This window comes from Trachypithecus francoisi, unplaced genomic scaffold, assembly GCF_009764315.1.
Source record: "Trachypithecus francoisi isolate TF-2019V2 unplaced genomic scaffold, Tfra_2.0 Lachesis_group10, whole genome shotgun sequence".
NCBI lineage: Eukaryota > Metazoa > Chordata > Mammalia > Primates > Cercopithecidae > Trachypithecus > Trachypithecus francoisi.
In genome coordinates this window covers 84,119,110-84,131,879 of record NW_022681455.1, presented here as the reverse complement: position 1 = coordinate 84,131,879, position 12,770 = coordinate 84,119,110, and the positions used below count along the sequence as shown (strand labels likewise).

Sequence of the window (12,770 nt, the reverse complement as noted above, 5' to 3'; positions counted from 1 at the left end):
TGAGCGTGTAATGCTCCTATATGGAGGGGCCCAGCAGGGAAGGTAAGTAAATATCTGGAACGGAGATGTCAATCACTGGCCTAGTCCACTCCTCCTCCAGCACATACACATGCTCTGCTGCAGCATTTTGTACCATGTCACCTCCTGTATCCATCTTAGCCAAGGGTAAAGTCTTGACTCAAGGGCAAAGTCTTTTTTCTTTTTTTTTTTTTTGAGACAGGGTCTTACTCTGTTGTCCAGGCTGGAGTGCAGTGGTGCAATGTTGGCTCACTGTGGTTTCAATCCCAGGCCCAAGCAATCCTCCCACCTCAGCCTCCCAAGTAGCTGGGACCACAAGCACGCACCACTGGCATACACCTGGCTAATTTTAATTTTAATTTTTTTTTTTTTTTTTGAGAGGGAGTTTGGCTCTTGTTGCCCAGGTTGGACTGCAATGGGGCAATCTCGGCTCACTGCAACCTCCGCCTCCCGGGTTTGAGTGATTCTCCTGCCTCAGCCTCCCAAGTAGGATTACAGTCCTGCGCCACCATATCCAGCTAACTTTTTGTATTTAGTAAAGATGGGGTTTCACCATGTTGGTCAGGCTGGTCTTGAACTCCTGACATCAGATGATCCACCCGCCTCGGCCTCCCAAAGTGCTGGGATTACAGGCATGAGCCACTGCACCCAACCTAATTTTAATTTTTGTAGAGATAGGGTCTTGTTATATTTCCCTGGCTGGTCTTTAACTCCTGGGCTCAAGCACTACTCCTGCTTTGGCATCCCAAAGTGTTGGGATTACAAATGCGAACCACAGTGCCAAGTCTTGAGTTAAGGGCAGACAATTTCTAGGCAAGTAAATGTAATCTGGCCTGGAGAGTAGACCAGACCGATTCCTTTTCTTGGGAACTTGAACCACAATAGATTGAATGAGTGAGCTGCAGCTGACAGGCTGTGATACAAGATGGACTTGGAAATGTCACATCTAACCAAGACCCTGTTGCCTAAAAGTTGGGCTGACAGCAGCAAAGCTAGGATTTCAATGCAAACCCTGCCCTTAGACCCTCACTCAGGGCAGTTTCCCAAAGGGAAGAGATGTCCACAGGGGAGCCCATGGAATCTCCAGTGCATGCATCCACCTGTTCGCTTGCCTACCAGGTCTGCTCCAAACTCACCTGCTCAAAGACCTTCTATGGGTCCTGACAGCCCACAGGAAAAGTTCAAAGGATTGAGCCTGTCATCCGAGGCCACTTGGCTATCAGGTCACCTTTTCCAGGAGGTTCTGGATGGCTTTCTGGGTAAACAGGGGAGCTGCTTTTCAGGGGTGGTGCTGTCCAGCATGGCTAAGAAGAGGCACACACTGCACATGGATCCCCGCTGCACGTGGACCCCCACTGCATAGACAGTGCATGCCGAGAGACTCTATCAAATCCCAGTAAGCACCACAGATCTTGCAATTTTACTCTGAAGGCAGAGAGGTGAGAGAGTAGATGAAGGCAGCCAACAGGACAGGAGTTTGCTGGAGATGCAAGCTGAGAATCAGGGAAGTCCAGAGGCCCTAGGTCCAAATCAGCTTTGTACTGGGGCAGCATCCACCCGGCCCCACAACTCCCATCGGGTGGACACACCTAGATCGCATCTGCACACTCTTGAGAAGGTGGAGCTCCTTCCTGTAAAGCCCACGAAACACTGGACCTGCCAGACCCTCCTCAGCCACACAGCCTTCTAGTGTCTTTTGGGGGTTGGATCCAGCCCACTGGGGTCTACAATCCAACCACTTCGGAGTATGTCTGCACCTCGCCCTAAGGGCCCGCCCACACCTGCTTCCTAGACCTAAATGCCATTTGTTGGGGCAGAGATCACTCTCCCAGGACCCTCCAGACTAACGCCCATGCTCTTCAGAGCCAACACTTAGGTCCCGCTGGCCAACTGCAGCCAAACCACGGCCTCGGCCACGCCCCATGCACAGCTCGCCCAATTAGGGGTGATCTCGGACAGTACAACCCGCACTCCAGGGCCACCGGGAGGCGCTGCGGGCCGCCAGCCTGGATGGAGGCAGAGCAGTCGGGGGTCGGCCAGGCCCGGCCCTCGGGCCCAATTCCGCCTTCCTGCCCTTCCTCTAGCCCAGTCCAGGGCCCGGTCCAACGTGCATCAGCGAAGCCACATCCAGCGCTTCCGCGAGGCGGTCTCCCATGCATGGCAATGCGGGACTGAGCCCGCCAGACTGGGCAGCTAGGAGCGGCGGCAGCGGCAGCAACAGCAGGGGCCTGTAGGATTGAAAGTGGGATGGACTGGGCGGCTGCGACGCAGTCCCCAGACCTTGGAGGTCAGAGCTAGGCGCCACCCTACTGCAAACAGGCAGGAGCCAGGAGCTGGTTTACCCTTTAAAACCAGATGTCGGGGAACAGAAGCCAGGTCCACTCCAAAAATTAGACATCAGGACTAGGAGCCCTTAGAAATTTAGTCAGGGCTGGCCGGGCGCGGTGGCTCACGCCTGTAATCCCAGCACTTTGGGAGGCCGCGACAGGTGGATCACGAGGTCAGGAAATGGAGACCATCCTGGCTAACATGGTGAAACCTCGTCTCTACTAAAAATACAAAAAATTAGCCGGGTGGTGGCGGACGCCTTGTAGTCCCAGCTACTCTGGATGCTGAGGCAGGAGAATGGCGTGAACCCGGGAGGCGGAGCTTGCAGTGAGCTGAGACAGGGCCACTGCACTCCAGCCTAGGCGAAAGAGCAAGGCTCTGTCTCAAAAACAAACAAACAAAAAAAAAAAAAAGAAAAGAAAAGAAAGAAATTTAGTCAGGGCTTGGATCTCAGGTACCTTATGGAAGAAATTAGGGGTCAGGCTTATCTGCTGCCACTTACTGCTTCAGCCAGGTATCCCTCAGCCACCAGGTGTACTGGTCCAGGATCACTGGCTCTCTATGCTGCTGCTGCTGCTGCTGCTGCTGCTGCTGCTGATTATTTTATTTTTGAGATGGGGTCTGACTGTCGCCCAGGCTGGAGTGCAGTGGCGTGATCTTGGCTCGCTGCAAGCTCCACCTCCTGGGTTCAAGCCATTCTCCTGCCTCAGCCTCCCGAGTAGCTGGGACTACAGGCGCCTGCCACTATGCCCAGCTAAGTTTTTTGTATTTTTAGTAGAGATGGGGTTTCACCGTGTTAGCCAGGATGGTCTCCATCTCCTGACTTCGTGATCCGCCCACCTCAGCCTCCCACAGTGGTGGGATTACAGGCACCCGGCCTATTATTGAGACAGGGTCTCACTCTGTCACCCAGGATGGAGTGCAGTGGGATGACCATGGCTCACTGCAGCCTTAATCTCCTGGGCTCAAGCGATCCTTCCACCTCAGCCTCTGGAGTAGTTGGGACGACAAACACTTGCCATCACGCCTGGCTAATTTTTAAAATTATTATTATCTAAAGAGAAGAGGTTGCATCATCCTGCCTAGGCTAGTCTCAAGCTCCTGGGCTCAAGAGATCCTCCTGCCTGGGCCTCCCAAAGTGCTGGGATTATTGGTGTGGGCCACCACGCCCTGCCTGAACTCTTATGTAAAAGATGATGCTTTTGTTGGTTACAGGGCCCAGCCTCCTGTGCTTTCTGCCTGGCAACCTCTTCCCCAGCTTCTCTCCACAACTAGATTCTCCCCACTTAACATTCCACTCCAATGTCATCCCTGCTGAAACCAGACCATCCCTGTCCACTGCATCCAAAGTGACAGCCTCAATTAGGCAGTTCTTCATGGTGCCTCTTCCTCTGGGCCACAAGAAGGCCCACTGATGCCCCCAACACACCCCCATCTCGCCTGCATCCCAGCCTGGCCTGGTCAGCCTTATTTCCAAGACAGATACTCACAGTGGTATTTTCCCGGGGGACAGTACTTAGCAAGGAGCTAGATGCGGGTGTTACCCCTCCCTGCCCACCCATTCCTATGGGGGCACAGAAAGGCAGAGCCAGCCTGCTGTGGGCACAGCACCCATGGCAGTTTGACCTGAGCAGCAGGGGCTGGACCTGGCCCTGGGGACGTCCAGGAGGTAGGAAGGTTGGATGCCGGGAAGCCTTGGGCCAGCCCTTCCAGGAACACACGTGCACAGGGCTTTCTATGCTCTTTTTTTGTTTTTTAATTTTTTACAAAACTGTGTGTCCCGACCAATCAGGACAGTGCAGACCTCCCCCAGGCACTGAGGCCTGAAGGAGGAGGCCACCATGAATGAGCAGCTGCCAACCCCAGAAGAACTGTCTGCCCTTCTGCATAGGGGCCAGTGTGAGGAAGGGGTCCGGCTGGAGGCTCTGCCCTGCCCCCCAGGCTGCTGGGAGAGAAGGCCAGGCCCTGGGTCCCTGGTGCTCCTAGTGCCTGTAAGGAAAGGAGGGAGAACAGGGTCTGAAGGAGAAGGGAGGGCTGGGGCCAGGGCTGGGGCAGGCCAGAGGGCAGTCCACAACATCTCACCAACAATGTGTGACATTATCCAACCACTGTGACGCCAATGATGACTGCTAGGAGGACGACGGTGATGGACACACAGATGGCAATCAAGACTTTCTTCTGTGGGAGAGGAGGGGGTCAGGGAAGTCACACAGGGTGCCTGGGGCAGAGGCCGGGCCTGGGAGGCTCACCTTCCTCGCCTTCTTCTGGTTCTCCAGGGCTGTCTTGACGTGCTCCTGCCCGCGTTCCACGTAGTCTGCTGAGCTCAGGATGTTCTTCTCAATCCGATTGATCATCTCCCCCTGCTCAGGGGATGCGGTGATTGAGGGAGGTAAGGATGCCTTTGCCCACCCCACCCCACATGACTGAAGCGCATTCCTGGCAGGAAAAAAAAGATTGCACTAACAAAGACAAGGGCAACACTCGATCTGACAAAAGTTCAGACTCCTTGGGGATGGCTTCCAGGTCCCTTCTATCATGTAGTCCCTTGTCCCCTGCTCGCTTATCCCATATGACCTCTATCTGCAGTGGTAGCTTGGAGCTAAGGACCTCAAATGGCTCATACCTTTCACAGATGGTGAACTGTGCCTTCACAAATCTGTCTGAATTTACCCATTCTTCCAGGCCTATCTACAGCTGCTGCAAAGCCCTCCCTATCCCTCCCTCCTCCTGGCACCACCAGCCTCAGGTCTCAGTACTCCTACTGAATGAGATCTCTTTCCTGCAAAGGGCAGATCTTTTTCAGCTGCAAAAGGGCATTGGTTATAGCATGACTGAGGCCAGCTCCTCCAGGACAGGGCTGGAAGCTCAACTTAACTCACGCAACCAGGGCCAGGGGAACATCGCCCCCACCCCAGCCTTGTACAGATGTTAGGAGGCAGCCCCTCTAAGGCAACTCTGAATGAACCTCTGAGAGGTATCAGGGTGGATGCCGTTAGTGGAGGGGGAGCCGGGGCTGGGGCCAGACCTGGGCAGGCTCAAGTTTTGGAGAGAGGGCAGGGTGCTATGCAGAAGGGAGTGGGTATCTGGGTAGCAGCAGAGGCAGGCGCCATTCTCGGGGTACAGCTAAGGATAAGAATAAGCACCAGTCTGGGGGGATGGCCAAACCTGGAAGATACAAAAGCCTCAGGGAGAGAATCTAAGGGTGGCAGGAGGCTGGCAGTTTGGACTGAGCCTGGTCTCACGTCTGGGGCTGCGCAGGGCACTCACCTGCATCTCCACTTCAGAAGCCAGAAAAGTGAAGATATCATGCAACTCACGAATACTGCGTTCAAGCTGCTGGATCTCACTGTGCCGGGCGGAGATCTCATTTAAGGCCTGTCGAGTCACCTGTGTGTCCTTCAGGATCTGGGGGATGGACAGGAGTGGGGCAACTATTCACAGGGAGACTGACAGCAGGTCAGAAGCTCCTGTTGAACTTCTGGGGAGCCCTCAGCCTGGAATCTGTTGGGTGACTCCAGGCTGGCTAATTAATTCCCTTAGGGGCCTCAGGGTACCCTCAATCAGAAAGGGACATAGCAAGTGGGGTGCAGTGGCTCACACCTCTAGTCCCAGCTACTCAGGAGGCTGAGGCAGGAGGATCGCCTGAGCCCAGGAGGTAAAGAAAGGGACAGGACTCAGAGGGAATGGGAGGCACAGCAGAGAGGGGCTGGCTGTGGCCACTCACATTGGACACAAACACCTCGCTCTGCCCACTATCCAGCATCTGCTCCAGCTCCTCGTCAGATACCATCCCAGCATTGGCTGTGAAGGAAAAGGCCAGGCTCAGGGCTGGGTTGGGATTACCTGCCCCTGCAGGCCAGGCTGGGCACACACAACTCACTGATCTTCAGCTGCCTCCGGATCCGCTCCACGTTCTTCTCCCGGTATTCGGACTGCATTGAATTGCACTTGTTGATGAGCTCCACGAATTGCTGGGACAGGACCCCATGCTAAAGATGAAGAATATAGGCTGGGTGCCCCTGGGAGGATCCCTGCCCGGTCTGGGCCTCGGCAATCCCATAGTACAGTGAGCAAATAGCATGAGCTCTTATGCGGGGTCTGCCACCTTAACCACCTTGTGATGACCTTGACAAGCTCCCCCATTTCTCTTAGACAAAAAGCCAAAGCCCTTAGCAGGTCTATGTGGCCCTCCATGATCTTTTGTATTTTTATTTATTTATTATTTACTTTTTGAGACAGAGTTTCATTCTTATTGCCCAGGCTGGAGTGCAGTGGCACAATCTCGGTTCACCGCAACCTTGGCCTCCTGGGTTCAAGCGATTCTCTTGCCTCAGCCTCCCGAGTAGCTGGGACTACCGGTGCACATCACCATGCATGGTTAATTTTTGTATTTTTAGTAGTGATGGGGTTTCACCACGTTGGCCAGGATGGTCTCAATCTCTTGACCTCAGGTGATCCACCCACCTTGGCCTCCCAAAGTGCTGGGATTACAAGTGTGAGCCACTGCACTTGGCCTATTTTTATTTTTAATAGAGACAGGGTTGGCCCGCACGGTGGCTCATGCCTGTAATCCCAGGACTTTGGGAGGCTGAGGCAGGCAGATCACCTGAGGTCAGAGTTCAAGACCAGCCTGGCCAACATGGTGAAACCCCATCTCTACTAAAAATACAAAAATTAGCTGGGTGCAGTGGTGGGTGCCTGTAGTCCCAGTTACTTGGGAGGCTGAAGCAGGAGAATGGCTTGAACTCAGGAGGTGGACGCTGCAGTGAGCAGAGATGGCACCACTGCACTTCAGCCTGGGTGACAGAGTGAGACCCTGTCTCAAAAAAAAAACAAAGAGACAGATGGGGTCTCACAATGTTGCCCAGGCTGGTCTCAAATGCCTGGGCTCAACCAATCCTCCCACCTCAGCCTCCAAAGTGCTGGTATTACAGGTGCGAGCCAAGGTGCATGGCCAGCCCTCTATGATCTCTCCTTCTCCCATGACCTCTCTGATCTTACTTCCTCTTACTATTCCCTCCCTCCACCCATCCACATTGGTCTCCTTACAGCCCTCTCTAGACAAAGCACACTCTCAGCTTAAACCTTTGCATTCACTTCTCATTCTACCTAGAATGCTCATTCCCCGCAAACACCTTTAAGTCTTTTGTTCAGATGTTACCTTCTGAATGAAGCTTCCTCCACTTGCTTTCAACTGCAACTCTACCCTCCTCCAGCATACTCAGTCCCTCTTCCCCTGCTCTTTTTTCCTTAATGCTTATTATGTTCTAAATAATTCACTTATTTATTATGGTGATTGTCTACACCAGAAGGGAAGTTCCATGAGGATAGGGATCATTGATTCACTGCTGTATCCTAAACAGTTCCAAAAAGGTCTAGCACACAGTAGGCACCCAATATGTAACTGCTGAATGCTTGCTGAATGCCAACCTTGCTGCCTACACCACAGTTCCTATGCCTAGAGATGAACATGCTGCCTGGGCGAAACAGGTGCAACAGGCCCACATGGGCCCTTGACCACTCATGCCAATCACCACCACAGGCTTCCCTAGAAACACTAGCTCTGGGGTATCTGCTCTGCCTTGCCCCTTCTCCTGAGGCCTTAAATATGCTCCTTCCTTGGAGTTCCTTTTCCAGAGATACATCTGCTCTCCTGGTTCCAGCTGCACCCTTCCAAGATGCCCAAGCTGTTTCATCTTCAATCTGGGGTCCTTGCTGAGCCCTGGGCTCAACTACTCCAACCCTGACCTCCTGGTATCCTCCTCACTGGGGACACGGAGAAGGCCAGTCAGATCACTGCAAATCTCCTTACCAAGATATCACCCCAGGGGCCGTGCACGGTGGCTCATGCCTGTAATCATAGCACTTTGGGAGGCCAAAGCAGGTGGATCACTTGAGGTCAGGAGTTCAAGACCAGCCTGGCCAACATGGTGAAGCCTCATTTCTACCAAAAATATAAAAAACTAGCCAGGTGTAGTGGTGTACGCCTGTAATCCCAGCTACTTGTGAGGCTGAGGGAGGATTATCGCTTGAAGGAGGTGGAGGTTGCAGTGAGCCAAGATTGTGCCACTGTACTCCAGCCTGGGCGACAGAGAGAGACTCCATCTCAAAAAAATAATAATAATTAAAAAAAAAAAGATATTACACCAGGGGAGTTCCTCTTCAGTGTTGCCCCAGGGAAGTTCCACTTCCTGACTTCTTGAATTCCACCTGTGGGACTAAGGATGTCCCTGTCACATAGATAGGAAACCTGCCAATCAATTTGTGACTTCTCACTCTCCTTCCCTGGGCAGCGCCATTAGCCACCAGATCCCACGTGAGTAATGTCTTTATCCCCTATTGAACCCTAACTCCTCATCTTGACTCCTAGAAAACACATGTCCCAGCTGGGCACGGTGGCTCATGCCTGTAATTCCAGCACTTTGGGAGGCCGAGGCAGGAGGGTCACCTGAGGTCAGGAGTTCGAGATCAGCCTGGCCAACATGGTGAAACCCCATCTCTACTAAAAATACAAAAATTAACTCGGCATGGTGGTGTCCGCCTGTAATTTCAGCTATTCAGGAGGCTGAGGCAAAAAGAAAAGAAAACATGTGTCTCACAGTCAAGCCTAGGTCTTGTCTGGGGTCAATAAGTAACTTCTTATTGAATGGAAGAAAATAAAGCAGGGTGTTATAACCGGACTGAGCATCAGGACACCTGGTTTCCTGACCTTGAGCAAGTTCTTTCTCTCTCTGAGCTCAGGTTCCCCACTTGAAAAAATCATCCAATTGGACTCCATGACATCTGCAGGCCCTTCCTTCATACATCTGTCATCTAATACTTCATGAAACATTTGCTGAAATGTCCTCATTTCTGAGAAAAAAAACCCACCTGGGTTTTTCTCATTCTTGTGTTGACGGAGTTATAGTTCTCATCAGCTTCCTCCTTCTGGGGCTCTATGGCTGTGGGAAGACACAGGGGTATTGGGGGTACTTGTCTCCATAGGATTTTTAGGGAAATATAATTTATCATAAAATGACTAAGGCTGAGCCTCCAAGAGGAGAAAGTAAGTTTATTTTTCTTTGCATTACATCACTTGAGTTCCCATAGGAATGCAGAGGCCACCTAACAAAACCCCATCTCCCTGTCCAAAGAATGCCCAGTGGGCAGCGATAACTGTGTAAGTAAATGGTTTCATTGTAAATAAAAGAACCTGACAGACCGGCTTGTGCTGTGGAGAGTACAATGGCCTGGAGACCAGGAGACAGAGATGCTAGAACCAGGCCTGCTGTGTGACCTGGATATATCACTGGCTTCTCTGGGCCACACACTCCCCAGATATACCAACAACAGGGCAGGATCAGAAGAAAGGATCTGCCTGAGGTCCCAGTAGCTCACCCTTCAGCTGCAGGCGGATCTCCCTCCCCAGCTGTTTGATCTCGTCGCGCAGGTTCTGCAGCTCCTGCTTCATGCCTGAATAAGAGAAGGCCACGACTCCCAAACAGCAGCCCCCACCTCAACAAACCACCCTGGCCACCACCTGCGTGGAACTACAACCCCCACAATCCCTGGGGTGGAGCATGCGCTATGCAGCCGGGGTTTCACTCACTCTCCTCAGGAAGGGGCGTGGCCAGGATGGTGACCTGCTGTTTCTCCAACTCCTGGACTTTATTCCCCAGCTTGACAATAGTCTGCCGAATTGTCCGGACCTGGGGAGGGTGACCGAGAGGGCTGAAAGAGATATGGGGTACTCCAGACCACGCTGCTCCTCGGGTCCTCCTACCCCCTCGCGAATCCAGGCCGAGACTCCATCCCCTTACCTTCTGGAAGAACTCCTCGTCCGGGCTCCCCAGCCGTGCCGTGCCCGGGTGCACCACCAGCGCAACTCGCTCCTTGTCCTCTTCGTCCGAGCTGTCATCCCCCTGCCAGGCCCGGAGTCATTGGCACCACTGTTTCGCTGCGGCTGTCACCCCGCAGGACCCACAGGCTTCCGGGACTTTCCTTCCTGGCCATCAGCCACCCCTCCCTACCCCGAAGACCAGGAGTCCTGCGTTCCAGTTCGTCCGCCCGTCCCCATCCCCGTTGCCCTGGCGTCTCACCTGCCTCAGCTCGTGGGTCCTGTCCCGCATGGCGGCCTGAGCTCTCCCTCCCCGGCGTCAGACCGGGAGGCCCGCAAACTTGAAATTCCCGTACCCCACTCACACTCTGACACTCCCCTCCCTCCCCCTGCGGACCCCAACACCCCCACGAGCCACCAAAGCCTCCGTCCCTTGCACCGCCCACAGTCAATGGGAAGGCGCCGACCCCGGGGACCCCCCAAGGTTCCACAGGTTGGAATTCCCTTTTCTTCCCCCCTCCAGCTCCAGCAGCCTCAGCCCCGCCCCTCCGTGATAAATTCGGGGCATGCGCATATGGTCGCGTCTCTTCCTCGCCCGAGGCAGGGAAGGTGGAGTCGGAAGTTGTTGCGCCCCGAGCGGAAGCGGAGCTGCAGGGATGAGAGAACAGGCTACCGACACCGGAACCGTTGCATCTTCAACGGAAATCTGGTTGCCAAAAGGGGTAGGAATACGTCATTTGTACGTAATCTGAGGCACCCGCATCTCACATCACCCCATGGTGCCCCCACCGCGTCACGTGACCAACCCGGTCCCAAACTCGTGGACCGCAGAATGTGACGCTGTGACTGTTACGTGTCCCGGCTCTGTCAGCGCCGTCTCTGAGACGCTGTTTTCATCACGACGTCCCCGGCACTCCGACGACCGAAAGACGCCCACACGGCCCCTGCGAGGTGGGGAGGGGCGCGCCCACCACCCCCAGAGGCCTTTCGAGGCAGTGGGTGGTAGGACCCTTGCTGACTTCGCCCTTGCTGACTACGCCTTTATTGCTTTCGGGTCCAGGGGCGTGGGCGGACTGACGACTTAGCATTTGGGGCTGTCAGCATCATGGGACCTTGAAAATCGGTAAATAATAGGATCCTAGTCGTCAGCGTCAGAAAATTGCAGGGTTGTGTGGGCAGGGAATCTAGGGGTGGGAAGTGACCTCAGCCAAGGCAGAAACCTCTTCTTCCGCATCCTCCTGGCGCAGCCTCTGACAGGTGGGCAGCCAGCCGGCGCCCTCCTTGAACACTACAGCCCGGCTGCACTCACCACCTTGTGAGCCGTCAGACCATGTGAGGGCAGCTCAGGCTAAGAAAAGTGTCTCTACTGAGCACGCTGCCTTCCCTGCCACTCACACCCCCCAGACCCTACCTTGCATCTGAGGCGGGTAATGACTTTGTTCTTAACTGAATCTAGGGAGTTCCTAGCTCAGTACCAAGCACATTATGGGCGCTCTATAAATACCTGTGGACAGAATCTTAGCCTTTCATGTATCTGAGGATGAAGCCCCTGGTTCCTTGGTCTTCTTTAGGCTTCAGTCTTTCTGACTGACACTTCTCTAATCCTGGCTATCGAGATATTCACTCATTTTTTATTTTTAAAAATTTTTACAAGATGGGGTCTCACTATGTTGTCCGAGCTGGTCTCTAACTCCTGGGCTCAAGCAATCCTCCTGCCTCAGCCTCCCAAACTGCTGGGATTACAGGCATGCACCACCATGCACAGAACATTCATTTAATGGATATTTTTGGGCACATACTATGGGCCAAACACTGTTCTAGGGCTGGAGATACATCAAGGACTAATAGATACAAATTCCTGCACTCGTGGAATTTAAATTCTCTGGAAGGAGTCCCCAAGGTCACTTAGCAAGTCTCAGCATAGCTGGGAATGAATAATGGGTCTCCTGGACCCCAGGGCTCTGTCCAGGAAGCTTCTGTGAAGGTACAAGCAAGGAAAGGAATGGACCCTTTCTGCTATGCCCTGGTCAGGAAACCTAGATTCCTGGGACTGGGTTGCTATGGACTTCTGGAAATTGCTTCCTGTCTCTAAGTGTCGATCTCCCTCTGCCCAGTGGGTAACTTGGGGGGATGGGGAGATCATCTTTATGGGTATCGGCTGCTCTAAACTTCAGTGATGATGAGGTTGGAAACTGTCAAGTGCTGTCTGATTCTATGTGAGGATTTTTGGTTCTTCTCTTCCTGTTAAAACCCAGCTCTAGCAGGGTGCAGTGGCCTATGCCTATAATCCCAGCACTTTGGGAGGCAGAGGCAGGCAGATCACCTGAGGCCAGGAGTTGGAGACCAGCCTGGCCAACATGGCGAAACCCCATCTCTACAAACATACAAAAATTAGCCAGGCATGAGGCAGGTGCCTGTAATCTCAGCTACTCGGGAGGCTCAGACAGGAGGATTGTTTGAACCCGGGAGGCAGAGGTTGCAGTGAGCTGAGATCACGCCATTGCACTCCAGCCTAGGCGACAGAGTAAGACTCCATCTCAAAAAAAAAAAAAAAAACTCAAAACCCAGCTAGTAGGAGAGTGGTTCCCTGATCAACCCACAAAGGGAA

At 53.4% G+C, this 12,770-nt stretch overlaps 1 protein-coding gene across 2 annotated transcripts; it reads right to left on the bottom strand.

Annotated features, from left to right (window-relative positions):
• Positions 1 to 4,078: 4,078 nt before the first annotated feature.
• STX4 (syntaxin 4) lies at positions 4,079 to 10,763 on the bottom strand. Of its 2 annotated transcripts, none has more exons than XM_033218201.1 (11): positions 10,425 to 10,763; positions 10,146 to 10,247; positions 9,935 to 10,034; positions 9,724 to 9,798; positions 9,217 to 9,287; positions 6,227 to 6,335; positions 6,071 to 6,147; positions 5,614 to 5,751; positions 4,596 to 4,706; positions 4,429 to 4,524; positions 4,079 to 4,335 (listed from the first exon to the last, which is right to left on the bottom strand). In XM_033218201.1, exons 1-10 carry the CDS (start codon positions 10,452 to 10,454, stop codon positions 4,444 to 4,446), a joined length of 894 nt encoding a protein of 297 aa, XP_033074092.1. In that variant the 5' UTR covers positions 10,455 to 10,763; the 3' UTR covers positions 4,079 to 4,335; positions 4,429 to 4,443. The 2 variants fall into 2 exon arrangements, with proteins under 2 accessions (XP_033074092.1, XP_033074093.1); XM_033218202.1 differs by having other exon boundaries at positions 9,935 to 10,056; positions 10,425 to 10,707.
• Between the last annotated feature and the right edge of the window lie 2,007 nt (positions 10,764 to 12,770).